The sequence below is a fragment of the Helicoverpa armigera genome, chromosome 19, assembly GCF_030705265.1.
Source record: "Helicoverpa armigera isolate CAAS_96S chromosome 19, ASM3070526v1, whole genome shotgun sequence".
NCBI lineage: Eukaryota > Metazoa > Arthropoda > Insecta > Lepidoptera > Noctuidae > Helicoverpa > Helicoverpa armigera.
This window is the reverse complement of record NC_087138.1, coordinates 6,603,166-6,624,671: the sequence shown is the minus strand read 5'-3', so window position 1 is coordinate 6,624,671 and position 21,506 is coordinate 6,603,166. Positions and strand designations below refer to the sequence as shown.

The following is a 21,506-nucleotide window of genomic DNA, read 5'->3' as shown; positions in this document are numbered from 1 at the left end:
AAAATAAACAAGATGCATAATCCATAGACACAACGGCGTGCCCTCATTAATGATGTAACACGTTTAGTCCAAATTCACAACACAATAGTGGCGCTCTCGGCGCCATTTATATTTTTAGATCTCTACTCGAGTAGTATCGAACAGTATCATTAGTATGCATTGTTTTGATTTTAATTGATAGAACTTTTTACGTTTACGTTTAATCGATATCGCTTTTCAAAAACAATCGATAAACACATCCATAGTTTTGCGATTAGGTACAAACAAAATTTTTGACTCCTGTCAATACGTAGATTTTAATTGTTTTTATTTTTGTATGTATTCGTTTAAGTATAAGTATTGTAATAATAATTATTTATGGATCGTATCGTAATTATCTATGGACCCTAATGCCTGAAATAAAGGAAAAAATATTATATGAATACATGAAGCTGAAGCCAAAGTTCAATCTCTGATCACAAAAGAACAAACGAACGATTATTATTATTACAAACGAAAGGTTATTGAAATCCGCAGTTAACCGAGATTCGATTGTTTTTGCAAAGTGCTATCGATTTGAAGTTGCAGTTTTAATTAAAAGCTTTTATTGTATTAGGAGACACGTGCCGCGTGTCTAAGAAGCCTTATAGGCTTTGTATTAGGCGTATGTGAAGCGGATTAGAGATCTAACCCTTTATCATAGACATGTTCATGCTATAGATAGCTAGGAATGGGAAATGTTGGTCGAATTAAACGGCGCGAGAAATCGCGGGTTTGCGTAGCCTTAGGGCACCATGCAACACCCACATTATAACATTTGGAAAGTTTTAATCGCTCTTGTTTTTGGTCATTAGTCCAAAGGAATAAAAAAGGCAAAAATATGTCAAGATTGTCACATAACTGTTCTTGCATTTCTCTAGTTAATAAAATCTCCATAAATAAACACACCATACCACTTCTATGGAACAAGATGCTATGGTAAAATTTGAAGTAGCACAAAACCCATCATATTTTAATTTTATTAAAAAGCAAAAAGTAAATACTAACTTGTTGAAGGTGTTGTGTAAGTTGTGAGCTGGCTGCGACAGATCGATGTTGATAGGCTTGGACGATGCATGCTCCATCGATGACCGTCCCGACACCTCCGAAGCGAGGGTCACATCCAGATCTTCCAGCTGAAATATTAACGGAAAAGGTGAAGTAAATATAGAAGCTTTTGTAAACTTGTATATGGTTAAATGCACCTAAACTTTATACATATTGCATGATGCCTAAAATATTTGCTTTGACCTCTTTTGTTTAGTTTATGACATGTGGCTTCATGGATGACATTTTAAGACCGCTCTAGTACAATTCTCCTAAAAGCTCCAAATAAAGTTTTAAAAAGAATAGTTTCTTCTTTACAAGACTATACTCTTGGTGACCAAGCACCTCAGCAAGAGTGGAAGATACATAGTTGACTATAGAAGCTTGACCCACCAAAACATACCAAACAAAACATACTTTTTTTCATTTTTTATCCTACATTGTATTTACTACTAAGACGACAAAAAACCTTGAAATCGTGAGTAAACAGTACAGTACATTATTCACAATAGGACTCTGAATCTGTTTGTGATCCGCTTCACACCTTGTGCTTACGTAATTTACTTTCCGCTATACGATATTTTCGCTTGACACGACATCGCGCGTCATCGGCTTACGTCACGAGAGTGCACTTATTAATGTTAGAATCTCCCCTGCTATGTTTAGATGGGAGGATTACGACTTTGAAGGTCTTTTATCCAATAAGTGTTGATAGTGGAAAATATTTTCGCGATCATCCGCAATTTTGTATGCAATGGAATGTTCAATTTATAGTGTGACGTGAGATAATATCTACTATTCCAAATCAAACCAGTACGCCATAACAAAATAGGCAAGGAGCATAGTAACTTAACGAAAGTGTAGCCCAAATAACACTACTTTTTTTAAAGCTAAAACAGCAACATAATAGAGTCATTACTCCAAAAGTAAAACCAAGGAAATGTATAATCATAATTACGGAAGAAATAGCTTTACCAATAGATCTCCCAAACATGGTCAACACTATAAAATGAAAGTTTCATTAGACCGCCACTGTCACTTTCATTGTTTCTCTAATGGACATGAAACATTGAGTAGGCGGATCCAATTTGCCATTTTGGTTTGAGCTGGGAGCCAAAATTGATATGGCCTTTTATAAAAAACTTCTAAGAAAAACCTTCATACAACTACAGTGTAAAAGTGCTTGGCAATGCAATGTAGAGGCTGCAAAACACATGAAACCGTCGTATTTGATAGGGAATTGCTACAATACAGCCTATTTAGTTCGAAATTGTAAGATGCCTGAAATATAGAAATTATAAGCCTCGAGGTCTTAGGTAAGTTGAAGTTTGATCTCGTAACAAAGATCAAGGCCCATAATTTCTACAGTAATTATGACGTCACATCCAGACAGATAAGCAGTATAAATCCGTGTGTAATCCGTCGCTTTGACAATGTCCACTGTCCAATAAGCGGGTATTATGTAGGCCGTCTACGCCAAATCTATTGGGCTTCATAGTAGTGATTATATTATCGACCGCGATGTTAAAGCCTAGGTTCGATTAGTGATGAGATGAGAAGCACTGCATGACTGTCGAAAAAGATTTGACTGATCATAATTATGTATGAACTATGAAGAAAGCTAAATCCTTGTTTGAGATCTTACAAAAGGTTCTGTGATAAAAAAACAAGAGGCAGCTTATGGTGACTGTATATTAAAAGAATGATGAAGCTGAATAGCTAATCGATCAATCAGAACTCTTCCTAGTAATTTGTGTTGCCAATAATGCTCATTCTTAAAACCCTATGCCTAGAGCTATTGTCCAACTTAATGAGTAAAAGAAAAATGCGATACATCTGAATCGATCACTCATACGTTTGGTATGCTCTATAAGCACGTCGAGAGGATCCTTTAGATATTCAAAAAGCTATGAGACATGCTGTCTTTATTTACGACTATTAAGAGCTCTGTCACAGTTCTGCAGTCGTCTCAAGGTCGGCATCCGCTGGTAAATGAGCTTTTTCAGTGCACGTACGTTACATTAGCTATAATGTCTGTTTGTTCATACTAGGTTGTGAAGACTGACTTCTAATTTTATACCCTATTTCAATAACATTATTCTCCTTAGTTAAACCTTTTTTATTATGTGTGCTTGTTATGTTATAATGTGTTTTGTATTACAACTTCAATCTATATCACCAGCCGACACACCCAGGCTTAGCGCGGGCGTAAATTGTATACCTAATCACCTAACCTTTTCAATGAATCATTCCAAAAATTCATTAAGTTTTTTCATGACAGACAGGCAGAAATGGCGAATTGTTTATTTCATAATTGGTAGTAACATTTACATTTTTGCAGAACCAGTCCTCTTGGTCTCCCAAAACATTATTGCCTCTTTAAAACTACACCTTTTTTTAACGACGTCAAAAATCATCAAATGACCCCGCTGTGGGTTAGCAGCGGTGAGGGAGTGTCAGACTCTTACTGACTAAAAACCGTCGTGTCCCGTCATAGGCCTTTTATGTATCAGGGCCGCGGTTTTTAAAACTACACCTAGAACCCACTAATAGAAGCCAAAGTCTAACCCAATAATAACAAAACATTATGAGCTGTTATTCTGTTATGTCATTAAATTATGAGCTGTTAATATAGTTAAAACAATAGACTTTACCATTGTTATTAAAAACTATTCGATCGCCTTTAATAACATGCACGTTTTATTTACACAGCTGTGTGTGAGCTTTATCGAGTGGCAAGATGAACTCACTACGATATAGTAGCGCTTGATACTTTACTTTTTATGACGCAGCCCATTTTGATAAATTTTTAATACTTTCTTCAGTTGATTATCCTTACTAATATGATAAATGCAACAGTTATAGTCTGTCCGTGGGAAATGTCTAGTTGTAAATATTAAGTTGCCTAATAGAAAAAAGCAAAAGATTCAGGATCTTTATGGTCTGTCGTAGGCTGTGGAAGTTCTTGACAGTAGGAATCAGATACTAAAGTGCCATATCAATATTTACTTATTTATGGTATTGGATGCTTGTCTGGACAGAATAATCAATAGCGTAAGGCTACGACATTAAATTGATAAGATTTCTTTCCCAAAAGTAAGGTCACCAATTCTTTGCATACCAGCAACAAATATTGCAATAATACGTGATAGTCTCAGCTATTGCAAGCGCCACTGTGTGTACTCACCCGTATAATGGCGTTTTTAGACACGACCAAACCCTATTTCTTTATATACCTACTTTTTCTCGTGAACGTGTATAAAAATGTTTTGTTTTTGTTGAATATTAACCAAAGTCAGGAACAGCTGGTTACAATTTGAAAGAATAATTACATTCCATTAAGTTCGGGCGGGTTGCTAGGTCGCTACGATATACCACTATGTATACCTAACCAGACCATAAACTCCAAATTAAAACAAAGCTGTATCAAGTCACATTTTAAAAGTATACTTTATCAATTCAGGTTTCAAGTGACCAACAAGATGATCGGCTATCCTATAAAATCTTTAATGATTTTATTCTACCTATTTTTAACGATTGAGCGCGGTTACTGTTAATCAGGCGTGAAACTGGTGCCTAAGCTGTTAATACGGTCATCAATTTTAAGGCATAAACTCAGTCGATTTACTTTATAGGCATTAAATTCCAGAATGGATTGGTAAACTGTATAATGTACTGTTCATCTGGTAATTTAGGCTGTTCGGCACTTCAATGATGTTTCCACTGTAATGGATCGCATTAAAATCTTACCAGATTACAGTATCCAGATTACAGGAATATAAAATTACTAATGTATCCGTTATCCATTCCTAATCCAGGAAATAATCCTGAACATCAAAAAGCATAAAACGGCCAACATTTAAAAATCGCACAACATCTATTCACAATTCAATACCAAGGACGTATTTAGCATGTATCACTTATTCCATGAATACCAGCATACGACAAACGCATGCATTTTTAACGTAGTGTCATTAAGTGTACACGCTGATTTGAAACCAGCCGTGATCTCATTTATTATGCAAGTTCAGTGTCATGGCCGACAATCGAGGTTATTCAAAGAAGAGGATTCGGAATAAAACCGTTATGACGGAGTATGGGTCGCGAAAACCAGATTGTGAATGAAGTTGAGCGAGTAAATAATGAAGTCATCATTACGATTAATTTGTATTAAGATTTAACGTCTATGTAAACAAACAATGGATTATTAAAAACGCTCTAATTTTAGAACGAGTTAATGTATGTAGGGTGCTAAATTATCCCTGATTCTATACATAGAGTCAAAAATTCTGTCTCAGATTGAAAGTAGCACTTTAACACTGACATAGTTGGCGTTCTATCCAAATATGGCACTCAAGCTAGAATAGGTTTAGAATAAATTGATCCGCAGCCTAATTACGTGACACGATTTCTTTGTTTACATAGCTGTCAACCATGATACACATTGCGTAACACATGATCAACAATAGGTCAAATCTTTAGTCATAAACAGCATTGGTTTAACACAGTATGCCAGGAGCTGCAATGAACGGGGATCTTAAGATTGTAAGACGTACCTGCGGATCGTCATCCTGCACCAAACTTCTCCTCTTCATCGCATACTCTTTGACAGCAGTACTGTTCTCCGAATTCGTGTCCACATTGAAAGTCTTCAGCCTTATCATCGGACTGATGGGTCCTAAAGGATTATTGTATTTGTTGTACGTTAGATATTTGTTGGCCGACTGGTTGGTCGACTGAAGTATTGTGTTCATTGGAGGTATGGGGGACATCGAAGGTGGATTGGACGCAGCCTCGACAATGTTCTGTATGCTCGGCCGATGCGTTCGTTTCTTTGGCTTCACGTAGGTTCGTGAGTCGAACTTGTGTTTGTCTGGCATCGAGAGGACTTCATCTGAAAGAAAAAAGATTGTTAAGAAAACATACAACGATGGAACGGCCCTGAATTTGGGCCTCTTGGAATGAACGGAAATTGCCAAAACTAGCACCGTAGAACTGCTAGAAACTAATCTTATTTTTAACAAGATAGTTTGGAGAAGTCATATTTTATATAGCATACGTAACAGTCAAAATCATTTGATATCAATGCAACTGCAATGCGATAACAGCCCATTCATAACTATTGGCTTGAAACAAAAGACTACGAAAGCTGTGACACAATACAATGTTTACAGTCCAGAAGTAGCTGTATTGTGTCTCGCATTCATGCGAAAAACAATAGTGAGTAAGATTAAGATCAAATGTTCAAGCCAAATTAGAATGAACATTGGCAAACTTCACGGTTCATTTAAAAGTAACGTCCAATTAGGATTTGCTTTTAATTTATCAATAGATCAGGTAAACGCGGAAGACGCTAGAAAGTTCAACAAACCCATTTAATCGCATCTTAAAGCTTGGTATTCGTTAGGGTTTGACCGAACACACAAAAATAAACCTTACGCTTAGATTTTAAGATAGATTATAGCATGTTTTGTGTTGAGTGTTAAGTGGTTACAAAACAAAAGCGTCGAAATTCAGTTCGCAACGCACTGGCATCGTAGAAACGTAGTTAATTGGCACCAAAATTGGTAGACAATTTGCATTTGATGTGGACGTGGTCAGGAAATGGCTGTGACAGCTGTTCCTATGTTATGAAAGGAATGCGTGAGGCGACTGAGAATGCCAAGCTTCCTAGAATTGACACCAGTATAGGGCATGTTATAGAAAGCTATGGGACGCACATCCTTTGATATATTATCCATACGGTCTGAGTAGAAACTACCAATAACCGTTTTAGATGTCAAACAAGATTCAACCGTACTTTCAGTGGTAAGTGGATATCGGCACCTACGTTAATAAGCAGTGACAAAGGCTATGGTAAAATAGTTACCCATTATACAATAGTAGCATCAATAGCAATGCGGAACTTATGCAAAATTATACAATCGCATTAACGCCTACTCGGATGTCCATGCGTGCGGCAATTAGATTAAATACTGCAATACTTCAGGCAATCATCCTAATTACGTTATTGTCAGACAAAAACAGAAAATGACAAGTATCATTAAATGTTCGTTAACAGACAGTTTATCTATTAATCCATCTCGATCCATCATGTGCGTAGAAAGTGAAACTTTTATTGTACCAGTTTCGAATATTAATTGAAGTGTAGGCTGCAATGCCATGCCAATATTATGGACTGGTTGATTAACTGTATGTAAATCTAAACCAATAGATATGAACCTGAGGATTTGCTTTGCAAAAACTTCTTGGCTTAATAATCGGCTTTATAGGACCCTATTTCTGTATTTTCAGCCCAATTTTGTAGAAAGATTCACTGCATCAGGTTTAACCAAGTTACACAGATAGTTACATAATATAGTGTCTTGTCTTACTGACTTTGTTCGGTACTTAGTTGCTTGAAATATTATGCCCATTTTGGACCAGTCGACCTCCTTTACTCTCGTCTATTGAGTATTCTAGTCCTACTTTATCTACATTACCTAGGTGTTCCGAGCTACTACGATAGCTTATTTTATTACTCAGAGAAGCTGGTCTACAAAGTCTAGCTTACGTGACAAGGACGAAAATGCATTAGAATATTAAAGTAGAGATAAAGGAACGTAGGAGAAAAATATATTATTCATAAACCGTTGCAGATATGTAAGGGGATTATTGTAGAATTTGTAGAGTAAATCTAGCGTGTCTTAGGAGAAGAAGCGGGAATTTATACGAGTAATAAATAGGAGGATTTGTCCTGACACTTTATGTCATATACCCGATACGTAAATGTCCCGACAATATTCTCACATAAGCTTACAATCGATACCGCGTGGGAAGTTGGCAAACTCGAGTGAGGTGGAGTCGATACACAATATCCGCCAATACATACACATCTGTGGGTTTACTCTCAGTATTACGCAAACAATAACAACACTAATTTTATTTTGAATTCTCAGATTATCTACGAAAAGTAAAATAGCAAGGTATCTCTATTCGCGCTAGTTTGCGGGTGTTTTCATAGGTGTTCCTCAATAGTGTAAAAACGGCAAACTCAGTATATGCAATGTAATAAAAGGATGATGGGCGTTTTGGTACCCCGTCCAACAGTGTTGATTTTAGTACCATTGCTTAGGTCTTGGCAAGGCAAAAAATGTTTACTATGACGACTAGTCCCAAATCCTTGTCCGTTTCGCGTAACATCGACTAATAGAATGTGTAATGTTCATAAGTCATCAACGTAGATGTAGTTCTTAAATCCAACTGTATTGAATAAAAACTGGTAAAGTAACAAAAAAACAGGAATTTGGTCTTCTTTAAATGTTTGCCTGCCGACTGCTTTAAAAAAAGACTGTGCAAACCTTTGCAGTTCACGCAGAACCAGCTTATGTATTTGATGAAAGTCTTTCAGTATTAACAATCAATTAAGGTTGAAAAGTCAGGAGACGATGTTAACATAGTCCATATTACGACTTAATCTTGCTCCTCAAGAGGTGCTGAGATAATGATGAATTTCTTCCTAAAAAAAGATGAATAGAAATGTTTTGAACTTTTGTCAAATCAGATGATGATTGTGTTTCCGTAGTATGACTCCATAGACGATTACAACCTTTAGATTATAATAGAGTGTATCTCAAACAATGTAAGATGTCTATTAACTGAGTTTAAAATGATTACACTGACGACATAAGCCTCTTAATGCATTTGCATATATGGATGACATACTTGTTTCTATGTCGATTCAATTTTTATCATTACTCGGATCGGACAGCTAATTGAGGCAAGCCCCATAGTTTTTATTATTCTTCACGTAAATACCTTTCTAATGATTTATCATGCGTTACTGTTGGAGCGGGTACCAAATCCCATACAAAGTGCCCATTGTCCTTTAAATGAGGTGTGTGTTACTTTTAAAATATAGCAATACCTAAAAACTAGACATGTTCTCAGAATTGTCATTACAATGTTAACATACCTTTGCAGTTGATGTCACTGCATTTCTTAGCGAATATACCCGCCCAATTTTAATGACTACTCTAAATATACCAAGACCAATAGTTACAATCAACTGACCCTAGCACCGTACACCAGGCAAACAAGTAGGTAAATTATAAAGTCTAGTCAATAATAAACGATCCCAATATTCTATCTATCTGTGATTTTGGCTACTAGGGATAGAAATTTGACATCAGCCCTATGCAAGCAATGTGCTAAGGCACAGATCGGCACAGGTAGGATCGTAGTAAGGCATAGGCGAGGTGAGATAACACTAAGCACTTGCGTGTATAACGTATCGTACATGGGAAATCATTCGCTGAACAGGTTCCTAGGTTATTGCTTCCTGTGGCAGCAATTTATCAATTAGCTCGACATCCAGTTTTTGCATCTCCACTTTAATAGGAAACGCGTGATATAGAACTTTTTGTTTGTAAGATTTCACTAGTTTGATGCGAATTTAATGAAGCAGATTTTATGGGCTCTAGAGGTCTACAATCTTTGCAGTCTCCAAACAAACATGGTTTGTAAATAGTGCAGTAGGATTAGGGAAAAAGAGAAGCTCCATATTTTTTCGCAAAAACACTCAGACGTGAAATGTGTGGCGTTAACTTAACGCCCACTTGCTATTCGAAGAAGGTCGACGTTGTTGCTTTACGTTTCTTTTTTTACTTTGCAAATATTTGGCAATATGCTCCGTTTTTGGAGGCTTCGGAATGTAACAAATAAAATTCAGGTATCCATTGTAAGTGTACGTCTGTAGTAATATTGACTTCTCAAAAAAACTAACTAAGCCTTTTCGCCGAAATTGATGTGCAACCGATCCAAAATGAATCATTACTGGGTTAGCTGTAACACTCGTGTGCCAAGGGTTCCGGGTTCACGAAGACAAGGACCTTTTCTCTTGGTTATAATTATATTATAATTAAAGAACACATGGCCATTAAAACGGTTATCTACATGTTAGGTTGTGTAGTTAAAAATATTAGCCTGTCCACAAGGTGCTAAGTTTAAGGCGCGCCAGACGGAAAGATATACCTAGTGGTGTTCTAATAATTAAAAACACATGTCGTAAATTAACAGTACTTCATAACACTCGTTCGTTATAGCAAATCCATGAACCGGCCCCGACTCCTGGCAAACTACAATTCGGATACTGCACTGTCATTATCTAGTATCAATGTTATGGACCAAGTGATAAATTGGGCAGTATACATAATGCCCGGTCATTATGAATAATGCCCAATATGAGAGTGCAATTTGATAATAATTATTCAAACAATCAAATTGACCGGGCACTATACATATTGCCCGTGACCTTTTGGGCAAAGTAATACAAACATATTCACACATCCAATATCAATTGACAGAGCATAGAAGTAAGCATGCAACATGCAGCAAGCATGGCTTCTGTCACGGCTCCGGCGCTGCGGGGCTCCGGCGGTCCCATGCGAGCTTATCGTCGCAGATGGTTTTCACGCTCACCGCCGCAGCTTCAGCTTGCTGGCCGGCTGAGCCGGCCAGCCTCAGCCGCGGCGGCGAGCGCTGAAACTACCTGCGCCTCAGCTCGCAGGCCGCCTCGCCCCTCCGTGCCTACGCGGTTTTGAATTGCACTCTAGGGGTAGGGCAGACAAGACTAGGTGGAGTCGGTTTTGCAGCGATTCGTTTTCGTCACTAAGTTCAGTTTTTAATACAATGTTTTGAATCCAAATTAAATAAAAAATCGGTAAAAAAACTTTTAAGTTAAACGGTTTTATCTTATGTGCACTGAAAACTAGAAAATAAAAAAAACTGTTACTTACCTATAAACCTACATAGGTGGTCCCGGTCATATTAGACTAAAATAAAAACGTGGTACCAGGACAATCCCGCAGCCCAGGCAGGCCTTGGCCCTGTTGGGCCCCGCTGGGGTTGCTGACAGTATTCTACTTGAGTAGCCCTTTCATTTGATACCCATATTGAGGGGGTTGTGAAAAAAATATGTAATCCGCCATTTTGTACCGGCGGCCATCTTGGATTTACAATGTTATTGATATTAGTATATTGTATTGTCATCGGAATTAAAGGTGTGTACCAAATTTCAGATCAATCTGACAACAGCAAGGTACTTAAAATTGAATTACTAAATTTGACCCAAGAATAAATAATAAAACAAACAGGGTAAGCTAAATAAAACCGTTTAATAATTAATAAAAAATCGAGCCAAGAAAAATGAAATCAAGAAAAACGAGGCCGAGTTAGTAAATTAGATGACAATTGTCCATAATTTTCTGGCTAGACTTATAATTTCCCATTAAAATAGAACATATAATTTAAAACAATAATCATAAAATATGTAGCAAGTAACAGGATTTATTTATTAGAACAACTGCCACCCTCGCACCGCATAAAATATAGCTTTATTATCAAATTGCCCAACTATCATGTAGCAATATAATAATGCCCGTGCAATGTGATAAATAATGAAGTTAAGATAGTTATTAATCATGTGGCCCGATAAAGCTAGACATTATTCATAATGCTCGGGCATTATAAATAATGCCCGAATTAATCACATGGTCCATAACATCAATACATGAAATAACCTTTTCCGACAATGTTTTCCTCTGCTAAATCATGCATAGCTTCAACATAAAATCAGTCATTAATCAAGGACATAGAGTGCAATTTTCTTTGACAAATCTGCAGCTACAAAATGATCACAATGTAATTGGATGATTGCTTTAGTGACATTGAACGGTACTAGAATTATCTTAGTGTACTAGTATACCAGGTTCGAAGTATGTACCGTTTAAAAACAGTCTATTTTACTTCATCTTGTCATCGTGACGAAGATTGACAATAAAACGGAAAGTAACTGTGTCAACTGTACTTCTCAGGCGAGCGCAAGTGTATAATAAATCAATTTCGAGACATTTTGCGACAGTCACTGAGATGTTTTGAGTTTCCTGTAATTTTGGGTGCACTACGTTACTGATAGCAGCTCGGATTGGTGGACTGAATCCTCGGAGTTTTGTTGATATGATCATTTGGTATGGAGATATGTAGGTGGCAGCCTATGTATTTTATCGTGGTAGGCTACTTTTTGGACGCAGTTCCTACGGGACACGGACGAAGCCGCGAGCGAAATGAAGGACCAGAAATAATTTCAGCTTCATTAAAACCACCATCTTCGCCTAATAATCTGGAATATTGGTAAATAGACCTCTTGCCTCTGTTAGTCAATTTAGTCCCATTAGCGCATAATTCGGGACTCAAAGGAAGCTTGTTCGTCGAACAGAATTCTAAGACTGGTCAGGGGTCAAGGGTGAATGACCTTGAGGTTATTTCCGTGGCTATATACGGCACATCGTCTGTAAAGCTAGATTAGCATTATAATTTTTAAGTAACTGCTTCGATAATTAAACGACTCTTTGTCTTAGGGACTACTTTCCACGATGAGCCGTTAAAACATATAAAAGTAAAATTTCAAAGTCAAATGTAATCCAAAAGAAACGGTATAACAATTTTGTCGAGTTTTTTGAAGTATCAGATATCCTTAAGAAATTTTTAGGATTAATAACGATGAGTCCTGAAAATTGACAACCAAATCGACGCTGTATTTGAATGGCATACCTACATACCAGCTTATTATAACCATTCTAATTTTCCGTATCATTATTGTTGACGGTAAATGATAATTGTGCACAAATAACTTGTCCATTTTCCCACGAAACGGTAAATGTTTTGAGTTTTGACTGTTAACGCAACCAATGCGATGAACATGAGACCTTTGCAAACCCAACATGATACTCCTAATAAACAGACGAAGATCGAAAGTACTGATGAAACTTCATAAACTAAGTCAGGTATTTCTCTGAATTCTTCAAAGCATATTTACTGGATCTCAAGACTATTGACGAAGCATTCTGACTAGATCACGCGACATTCGAACGCGAAATTTGACACTATCTCGTACAGTATGTTATAAACTTGATATCATATTACTGCATTGCAGTGGAGGGTTTAATTAGAGACTCTAGATATAGGGCTGATCGCAAAAGGTATCTAAACAATTAAGGTGCTCAGTACGAAATTGGAAGGGATGTATAGGACTTTTGCCATTAGTAAGTATCTGCTATAGATTCAAGTTTTTATTCTATGCTAACATTTGATGGCATGTGGCTCCCACATGGGCGATGACGTCACATAATGTGAATTTGATTACCTATGTAGGTTTAAGGTCATACTGATTTCTTTGAAATTATTTATTCCACCATTAGCCTACAATTCTACGACATCTTATTAAATAGAACAAAGTTATCAGTAAAATTGGATAGAAATGCAGTCTGACCGCCCACAGATTGCAAATAGTGGACCAGTTTGAACTAGTAGAATTTCAGCCATAATTACACAACCATTTTGCTAATAGGATCTACTGCAAATAATTTGTTCATGTCGTCATTTAACTAGCATTTTACAGATCAAAAACGAAGCAAGACATATCTTTTGCAAAGTGCAATTTTATTTGATAGTGGAAAATTTTCTCTAGATAGCGAAGACTGAAAATTTTATGTAAACATGGGGTGCTCGCATGCTTTAGAAATAAATTCATTCAAGAGAATCAATCCATGACCTTCGAAGTGCCTGCCGAAATCCTTGAGGCGAGAAGACCAATCACAATAATTGTTATTGGAAGCTCAAAATAATTGACCCATTATTTTTTAGTACCTTAGCATGGCATACCAACCCAGGTTGTAAGTTACATGATATCAGATCTTTGTACAGAACCAATCAGCCGCGTCGAATGTCATTAGAACAGCTACCAATTGTTCATGATCATATCCTTTGTTTAACGACCGGCCGGCAATCATTCTGTACCACTTAATTTAATAGACGTTTCGTTTTAGAAGCATAGCGAAAGGAACTTTGAGAAGAGAGCAACTTATTTTTTTTTGTATTTATAATCAGTGACCGCAGAACTTGTGATGTCGGGAGTTTCTGCCAAAATATGAGTTGGGTGTAAAGAAGGAAAGCAAAGGAAAAAAGTTGGCTGGTCATGATGAACTTGATATTTCTAAGAGATCATAGGATATAAGTGTTATTACAATCTGTCTTAGTCTTATTATCCTTGCGACTATAAAAAAATCCCTTTAAAGGATATTTGTAAACTCATAATGTAACATTACGAGTTTATAACAGCTATTTCTTTCCAAGTCTTTGGTCGGTTTCGTTTAAAATGCTCGGGCTAGGAATCTTGTGATTTCTGTTACGTCACATTAATCACGACTAGGGCTGCCATCCGTCCGGGTTTCCCCGGATTTGTCCTCGTTTGGAGGCCGTCCGGGCGGGGTTTCAAGAAGTGTCCGGGGAAAACCCGGACACTTTTCATGTAAGGAAGCACCTCATTGAATTTAAGTATATGTTAATAGTAAATGGATTACAAATTAGGTATTATTTTGTTTAAAAAAATCGTACTCGTTCGTGAAAAAAATGCGATTTACGCCAAATGTCCGGGTTTTTTAAATGTTTGTCCGGGTTTGGCGAAATTCGAGATGGCAGCCCTAATCACGACCAATCGCTTGTCTAGACTTGCAAAAAAGTCTCTAACGATGTCACTCGTTTCAATTATCTCATTGAGCTCTCATATAAACCATCTTCCCTATACATAATACATTCAGGTTTTGTAGAGAACGAGGGTTGATGACGCATCAAAATTCACGAAAGTAAAAAGCGAACTTATCTGACTCATCTGTAATGTCTGTTACATTTTCACGAAAAACAGCTGAACCGATTGAGATATCACTGGTTATTGGCTTTTGGGATCTAACGTTAAACTGTAGGTCCCGGCTGTCATTGAACATACTTGGCAGTTGGTACGGGTATCGGGTAGTCAGAAGCCAGTAAGTCTGACACCAGTTTAACCAAGGGGTATTGGGTTGCCCGGGCTACTGGGTTGAGGAGGTCAGATAGGCAGTCGCTTCTTGTAAAGCACTGGTAGGTACTCAGCTGCATCCGGTTAGACTGGAAGCCGACCCCAACATAGTAGGGAAAAAGGCTCGGAGGATGATTGGCTTTTGGGATCAGTGTCTTGGGAGACGGCTGGAAAAGCTTTTTATTCGGCGCGAGTAGTTTTCACAGATGCATATGAGACCACAGCAAACAACAGTCTACACTATTACATATAGGTAAAGAATATGTTTGCAAAGATCTTTTGAATTACTGAACCGATTTCTGAAAATTATTCCTTTGTAGTAGAAAAATAGCTAATTCTTAATTGGGATCAACCCACTGATTGGTGCATAAGCAATCAAATCATGACCGAATGCGACTGTGTTAATCTGACCTAGTTAATTCTAACTGTCGGGTCGTTTGAGGATGAGAGTCGGGAGTGTATTATGTCAAGTTAAATTATAATAAATCATGTGTCTGCATCCATTGCTATGCAGAACTAGGTCCCCAAGGTTTTACCCGAGTCCTGGGGGAATTTCTTCCCGTACCCGGACTAAATATAGCCTATGTTACTGGCGGGATAGTCAATCTTTCCAAAAGTGAATAAATTATTCAAATCGGTTCAGTAGTTTCGGAGCATTTAGGGTACAAAAAAAGAAGTTTTCACGTATTAAATTAGTATATTAAAAAAATATTCTAGAATATTTTACGGTGCAAACTAAAACAAAACATAGAACACATTTGTTGCAAGTTAATGTGTAATTTGTAACAACAAAAGTGTGCAAGCCTTACATAACGTTAACTTGCAATATTCACAAACATTACAAAAATGACTTCATAATGCAAACAATTGCCGTTACATTTTATGTATAAACAGTTTCATAATTATTAGATCATAATATTAAAGGATAACACTGCTATCAGTGAAAACTGCAGTAATTTGACTAAATCCATAGATAAAACATAATTTCCTAAAAAAACAATATGATAGTATTGTTCAAGAACTTCAGTGTTATCTTAAATACAAATACTATAATGTCCGGAAGATAAAATACTTTAAATTAACATCAACAGTTTGCTAACATAATTATTATGTCAGATAGTAAATGACATATTTTAATTAGGGTGTTCTTATTTGCTGTGAGTAATTTGCAGTAGAGTCTACTAAATACTAAGTATTATATTTTTATTTATATCTTGAAGTTAAATTATGATAAGTGAATTCATATGTGCTAATTTATTAAAAAACATTGACCCTGGTCAATATTAAAATTGACCATATTTGAACAAGTTTGGACATGTTCTCTTATCACAATGTCCTAAATTAGCCAGTGACATAATAGATACCATGTTTTATGGTACATCATCAAATGACCCCTCCCGCTGCGGGTACAGTGTGAGGGAGTGTCAGACTCTAACTGACTAAAACCCAACATGCTCCTTCTTAAGCCCTTTATGTCACTCTTACGAACAATCAAATGAAGGAAGTCGTGTTGGCCTAGTGGGCAAAGAACCAACCTCTCAAGTATAAGGGCGCGGGTTCAATCCCAGGTTCAGGCAAGTACCAATGCAACTTTTCTAAGTTTGTATGTACTTTCTAAGTATATCATACAGGCACCAATGACTGTGTTTCGGATGGCACGTTAATTGTAGGTCCCGGCTGTCATTGAACATCCTTGGCAGTCGTTACGGGTAATCAGAAGCCAGTAAGTCTGACACCAGTCTAACCAAGGGGTATTGGGTTGCCCAGGTAACTGGGTTGAGGAGGTCAGATAGGGCAGTTGCTCCTTGTATAAACACTGGTACTCAGCTGTATCCGAATAGAATGGAAGCCGACCCCAACATAGTTGGGAAAAGGCTCAGAAGATGATGATAATATATACTTTAAAATACTTACTTTTAATAATGTTGTCGAGTACTGTGTATAGTGTCTTCTCCAACTTAAGATATTCATTGTCCTCATTAACGGGCCAGTCGCAGGATAAGTTCCAGTCCACAATGTCAACAGTCTGCCCCGAGTCATCTGGGACTTTATACAACCTGTGTACAAAGAAACAAATAGATAATAATAAACTTAGTTAATAAGTAATATGCATACAAGTATTGTGCCAACATGTTATTTAAATACATGACTTCATGCGTCCATTGCTGTGCACAAAAATTTATCACAATAAACTAACAGGATACTTCGGATCCTTTGAGGATTGAGAAACCTTGCTTTTGCTTTGGAGTTTGTTGATACATAAAATTAGATGTGCTTTATTCAGTTGAAAACGCATTTCTGTATAAAACATATTAATGTTCTGCAATCAATCAATTTGAATACAAAATAATTTAATAAGAAAAACATGATTGCCCATTTTCCAATTAGATTCTATTAGAAAAAACGTGTTTGCATTCACATAATTTAGTAATTGTAATTGAATAATAACACATAACTGAGATTAACTAATTAAGGAAAGAACACACATATATTTTGAGAACAACATACATATATTTTCTATTTATATGCAGAGTATGCTTTAAAGAGCGCTCTGTTACTAGAGTGACATACAATTCAAAACTTATTAAAGATTGGACTTATTTGAGAACAGGGCCCCGATTCTCCTAAATTAATAATGTCAAAATCGAATAGAAATCGAATCGCAATATGATCGTCATAGCAGTTTTAACCATATCCATATTCTGCTACTAATAAAAGACCAATCGTATTCGATTGACATTTGATTGGTGTGCGATTGGTCTGCTATTTTGATGATTTTGGTCTATACGGTAGTTTGCTGTACAATCATTTTGCAATCGTAAATCATTTGCAGACAAAATGATTCATTATTGAATGACAGAAAAGTATAAAAACGTTTATTTCAAAGAAAAAATAGCGGAATGCCACATACGCTTCAATCGTAATCGAGTCGGGATTGGATCTCAGTCGAATCGAGTCGAACGTCAATCGAATGGCGCTTAAGTAAAATTAGGAGAATCGGGCCCCTGGCAGAAATTAAAAAGTGTGTCACAGATAGCTGCAAACCACTCTTTATAAAACATAATATACTAACATTACCATCTTTGTATATTTTAGAAATTTGTGTTTTCGTCAAAAAGAATCCGCAACTGTTTCCTCTTCAGTCAAGTATATCTCAACGCAATAGGCGTAATAATAATAGACTATGCTTGCACAGCGCCAAAACTACCCTCATGTGGAGAAGTTTGTTCTGTATGGCTCCCAAAATTTATAATAAAGTACCAGATAGATATAAGTTATTAAATATTAACCTATTTAAAAAAAGACTAAAAAAACTTTTATGTAAAAGAGCATACTACAGTATAGGTGACTTCTTAAAAGATAATATTTAATATACTAAGTTTTGTAGTAATATTTGTAGTTTGTATTGTAAAGCAAGTATTTGTAGATTTTAAGTTCAATAAATGTTTGTAAATTTGTTATAGATTCTAGATTTTAAGTTTAATATATGTAAATTTGTACGCCTGACATGGCAAAACATATTGAAACCATAAATACTATTGTAACACCTTTGTAACATATGTTTTAAACAAATAAATTTATCTTTATCTTTATCTTCTTTGAGTGTTACAGTTTTTGCCCACTTCACTCTTTGCCTATATTATTTACCTGCAACATTACTTGTTGCACACACACACAAACACAGCTAATTTGCGCTATACAGAACTGTGATATAATTTATTAGCAGTATCTTCAAGCCCTGTCATTATAGAAAGATGCATAAACAATAACCTTTGTTCAGATTACTATCTAAAACAATTGATATCAGATGAATACTGATCAGATGAATTCATAATTGGAAAATCATTTATGTCAAGTTATCTAACACATGGTTTTTCAAGGGAAGGGTTCGGAAGAACCTAGGGATTTTACAATAAACATCTAATGATCAGCCTAAATTGTGTTTCAATTATATATTATACATTTCTTTAACCAAAAAGTTCTTATATATTATGGTCAGCGATGATTTGTAACCAATCAGAATAAAAGTTGTTTGAATTGTGTTCCGTTACATTGAAATAAAGTTTAGGAAAGTTTATAAGAGTTTTCACAAGATTGCTTGTGTTATTGATAATTATCATGCACAAGTATTGATTGGCAAGTAGATAGCAGATATTGTATCAATTATCACTTAACTTATCACAACTAATTTGAGTACAATTTATGTCAACTTGATCTACACAATAAATAATATCTTATCAGCTTGATGATTTACTAGAACACTCTCAAATACACTAATTAGAACAAAAAGAAAGGATACATACATTTATTGTTTTCTTTCTATCATGTTTTTGGAAATATTTTGTATTATTTATTTGTATATTTATGGAGGGTAGATATAGATGAGACATATTTGTTTGTTAGAACATATCTAAAATGTCTTTGTATCATGTAAACAAATAAAAAAGTTGTATATTAAATCATATACAACTTCATGACGAGTTAAGTGCTATTATTATCCTAAACTAAAACATACATCTATACTTCCAGTGTAGGTGTGGTGTACAAGAATGAGTAGGATGTGAATCATTTATCTTGAATAACCATGTCTTTAGAGACTAGCTATGCCTGCATATCATGATACCTTAAAAAAACTTTCAGCTTCCAAACAGTTGTTCTATGAAAACATAATAACAACATGAAGTGAAGGTGATTCATCACAGTCAGAAAAAACCTAGCCAGCACCACCTGTGCATGATAGCTATGCTAAAATACTGGTTATAGTGGTTTAACTGGAAATAAATAACTTTACTATTAATTGGAACGGGCTGAATAACCGTCGACACTCCACTGACATGTCGACCGGACGAGACATACATGACCCCGTAAGCGCACAAACACTCGCCACCACTTATCCTTACACTAAATACTCCTCAATAGTACTCACCACGTCTGATCATCGGAATAATCCAAAGATTCCACGTCGATCAGATCAGAATCAAACATATCTTTGTTTATATTTTGATCAACCTGATTCATAATACCAATAATAACGAGACATCAATTTGGCACTTTACGCAAATCACATATAAATTTAACGCAAGAACTACATTTACTACAAGGAATACTGTAAATATAATAAGAAAAAAGATATAAGAACCAACACGAATTGTCCCAGACAAGTTTTAGTTTGGAATTTGACATATCTGTTAGGAATTTATAGTCTATGACATTTAAAAAATGTAGGGTTGTTAGTCTATGAAAAAGCTTGACGGTGGTGTGATTTGTCATGATGTAAAAACCAGTGAGAACAATGTTATAATTCCTAACAAAATGTGATTGTATTTCTTTAACTATTAATAAAGACTTTCAAGAATACCAGAAGTTTGAATACCTACAATAGGTTATGGGCCCAGAACGCCCGAGAAGAAAAAATTAAAAACCGGGATTGGGTAATGAAAAACCCAACATGAAAAACAAGTGAAAAAAACTAAAAAACAGTAATAACAAGGAAGAAAATAAAAAACGGTGAAAAACTAAAAAATGGAAAAACCTGAGATAATACAGATAGAAAAATTAAAAGATGCGGAAACATTTTTATTGTGGAAATTTGAATTCAATATACACTTAAAAGCGGCAAATCTTGCAAAAACAATTGCACAAATAAAAGAAGATGACAAGAAAAGTGACTTCAGTATCAAAGATGCTCAGGTGCAAAGAATTATCATAAGCAGTATTGATAAGAAACTAAAAGGTCACATAATTAATTGCAACAGTGCACGTGAAATGTACGTAAAATTATGTGAAATATTCGAAGGTTCTGAGCAAAGAAACAAAGATGCCCTATTACAAGAGTTTTTCACATATAAGAAACAGGACAGTCAATCGCTTTCCCAATTAATAAGCGAAATAGAAAATTTACAATTTCGTATAAATCAGCTAGGAACAAAAATAGATGATGAAATGGTCATATCCAAAATACTAAGCTGTTTACCAAATAATTTAAACTATTTTATAACTTCTTGGGAATGCATGGCAGACGATAAAAAAACCCTTCAAAATTTAACAAACAGACTTCTGGCTGAAGAAAATCGAATGTTGAAAGCAAAAGACAGTGACAAGCAGCTAGCATTTCAAGCTACATCTTCATCTACATCTAAGAAAAAGTTTAATACAATAAAATGTTTCAAATGTAACAAAACAGGGCACATGAAGAAAGACTGTAGAGCCTGTAGTATCTGCAAAAGGGACAACCATGAAGATAAAGACTGTAAGTTTAAGAATAAACAGTGCTCAATCTGTAAAAAATTTAATCACAAAGAAGAAAATTGTTTTTTCAAAAATAAGAATAAGAATGAGAATGAAGAAAAAGTAACAAAAGAATAGAAAAGGCATTTTTACAAATGGTGAAATTCAAGAACCAAAACAGAAAGAATTTGTTGTAGATTCTGGGTGTACTGCACATGACCAAAAATTTAGACATACTAAAATTTTTTGAATGTAAACCATCATCTGTTTTGACTGCAAATGAAGAAACAATAGAGGTGAAAGGGACTGGTAAAGTCATTGGCAA

The 21,506-nt window shown here is 35.7% G+C and overlaps 1 protein-coding gene across 4 annotated transcripts in view; it reads right to left on the bottom strand.

Annotated features, from left to right (window-relative positions):
- LOC110373259 (uncharacterized) overlaps window positions 1-20,134 on the bottom strand; it is a 32,869-nt gene extending 12,735 nt beyond the window's left edge. For all 4 annotated transcript variants that reach the window (XM_049841432.2, XM_049841433.2, XM_049841434.2 and 1 more), the window contains exons 1-4: window positions 19,881-20,134; window positions 16,868-17,010; window positions 5,622-5,959; window positions 1,027-1,154 (exon numbers count right to left, since the gene is read on the bottom strand). In XM_049841432.2, coding sequence (XP_049697389.2) covers window positions 1,027-1,154; window positions 5,622-5,959; window positions 16,868-17,010; window positions 19,881-19,972 — 701 coding nt within the window. In that variant the 5' untranslated portion in view covers window positions 19,973-20,134. The remainder of the gene's footprint in view (window positions 1-1,026; window positions 1,155-5,621; window positions 5,960-16,867; window positions 17,011-19,880) is intronic.
- Window positions 20,135-21,506: the final 1,372 nt, after the last annotated feature.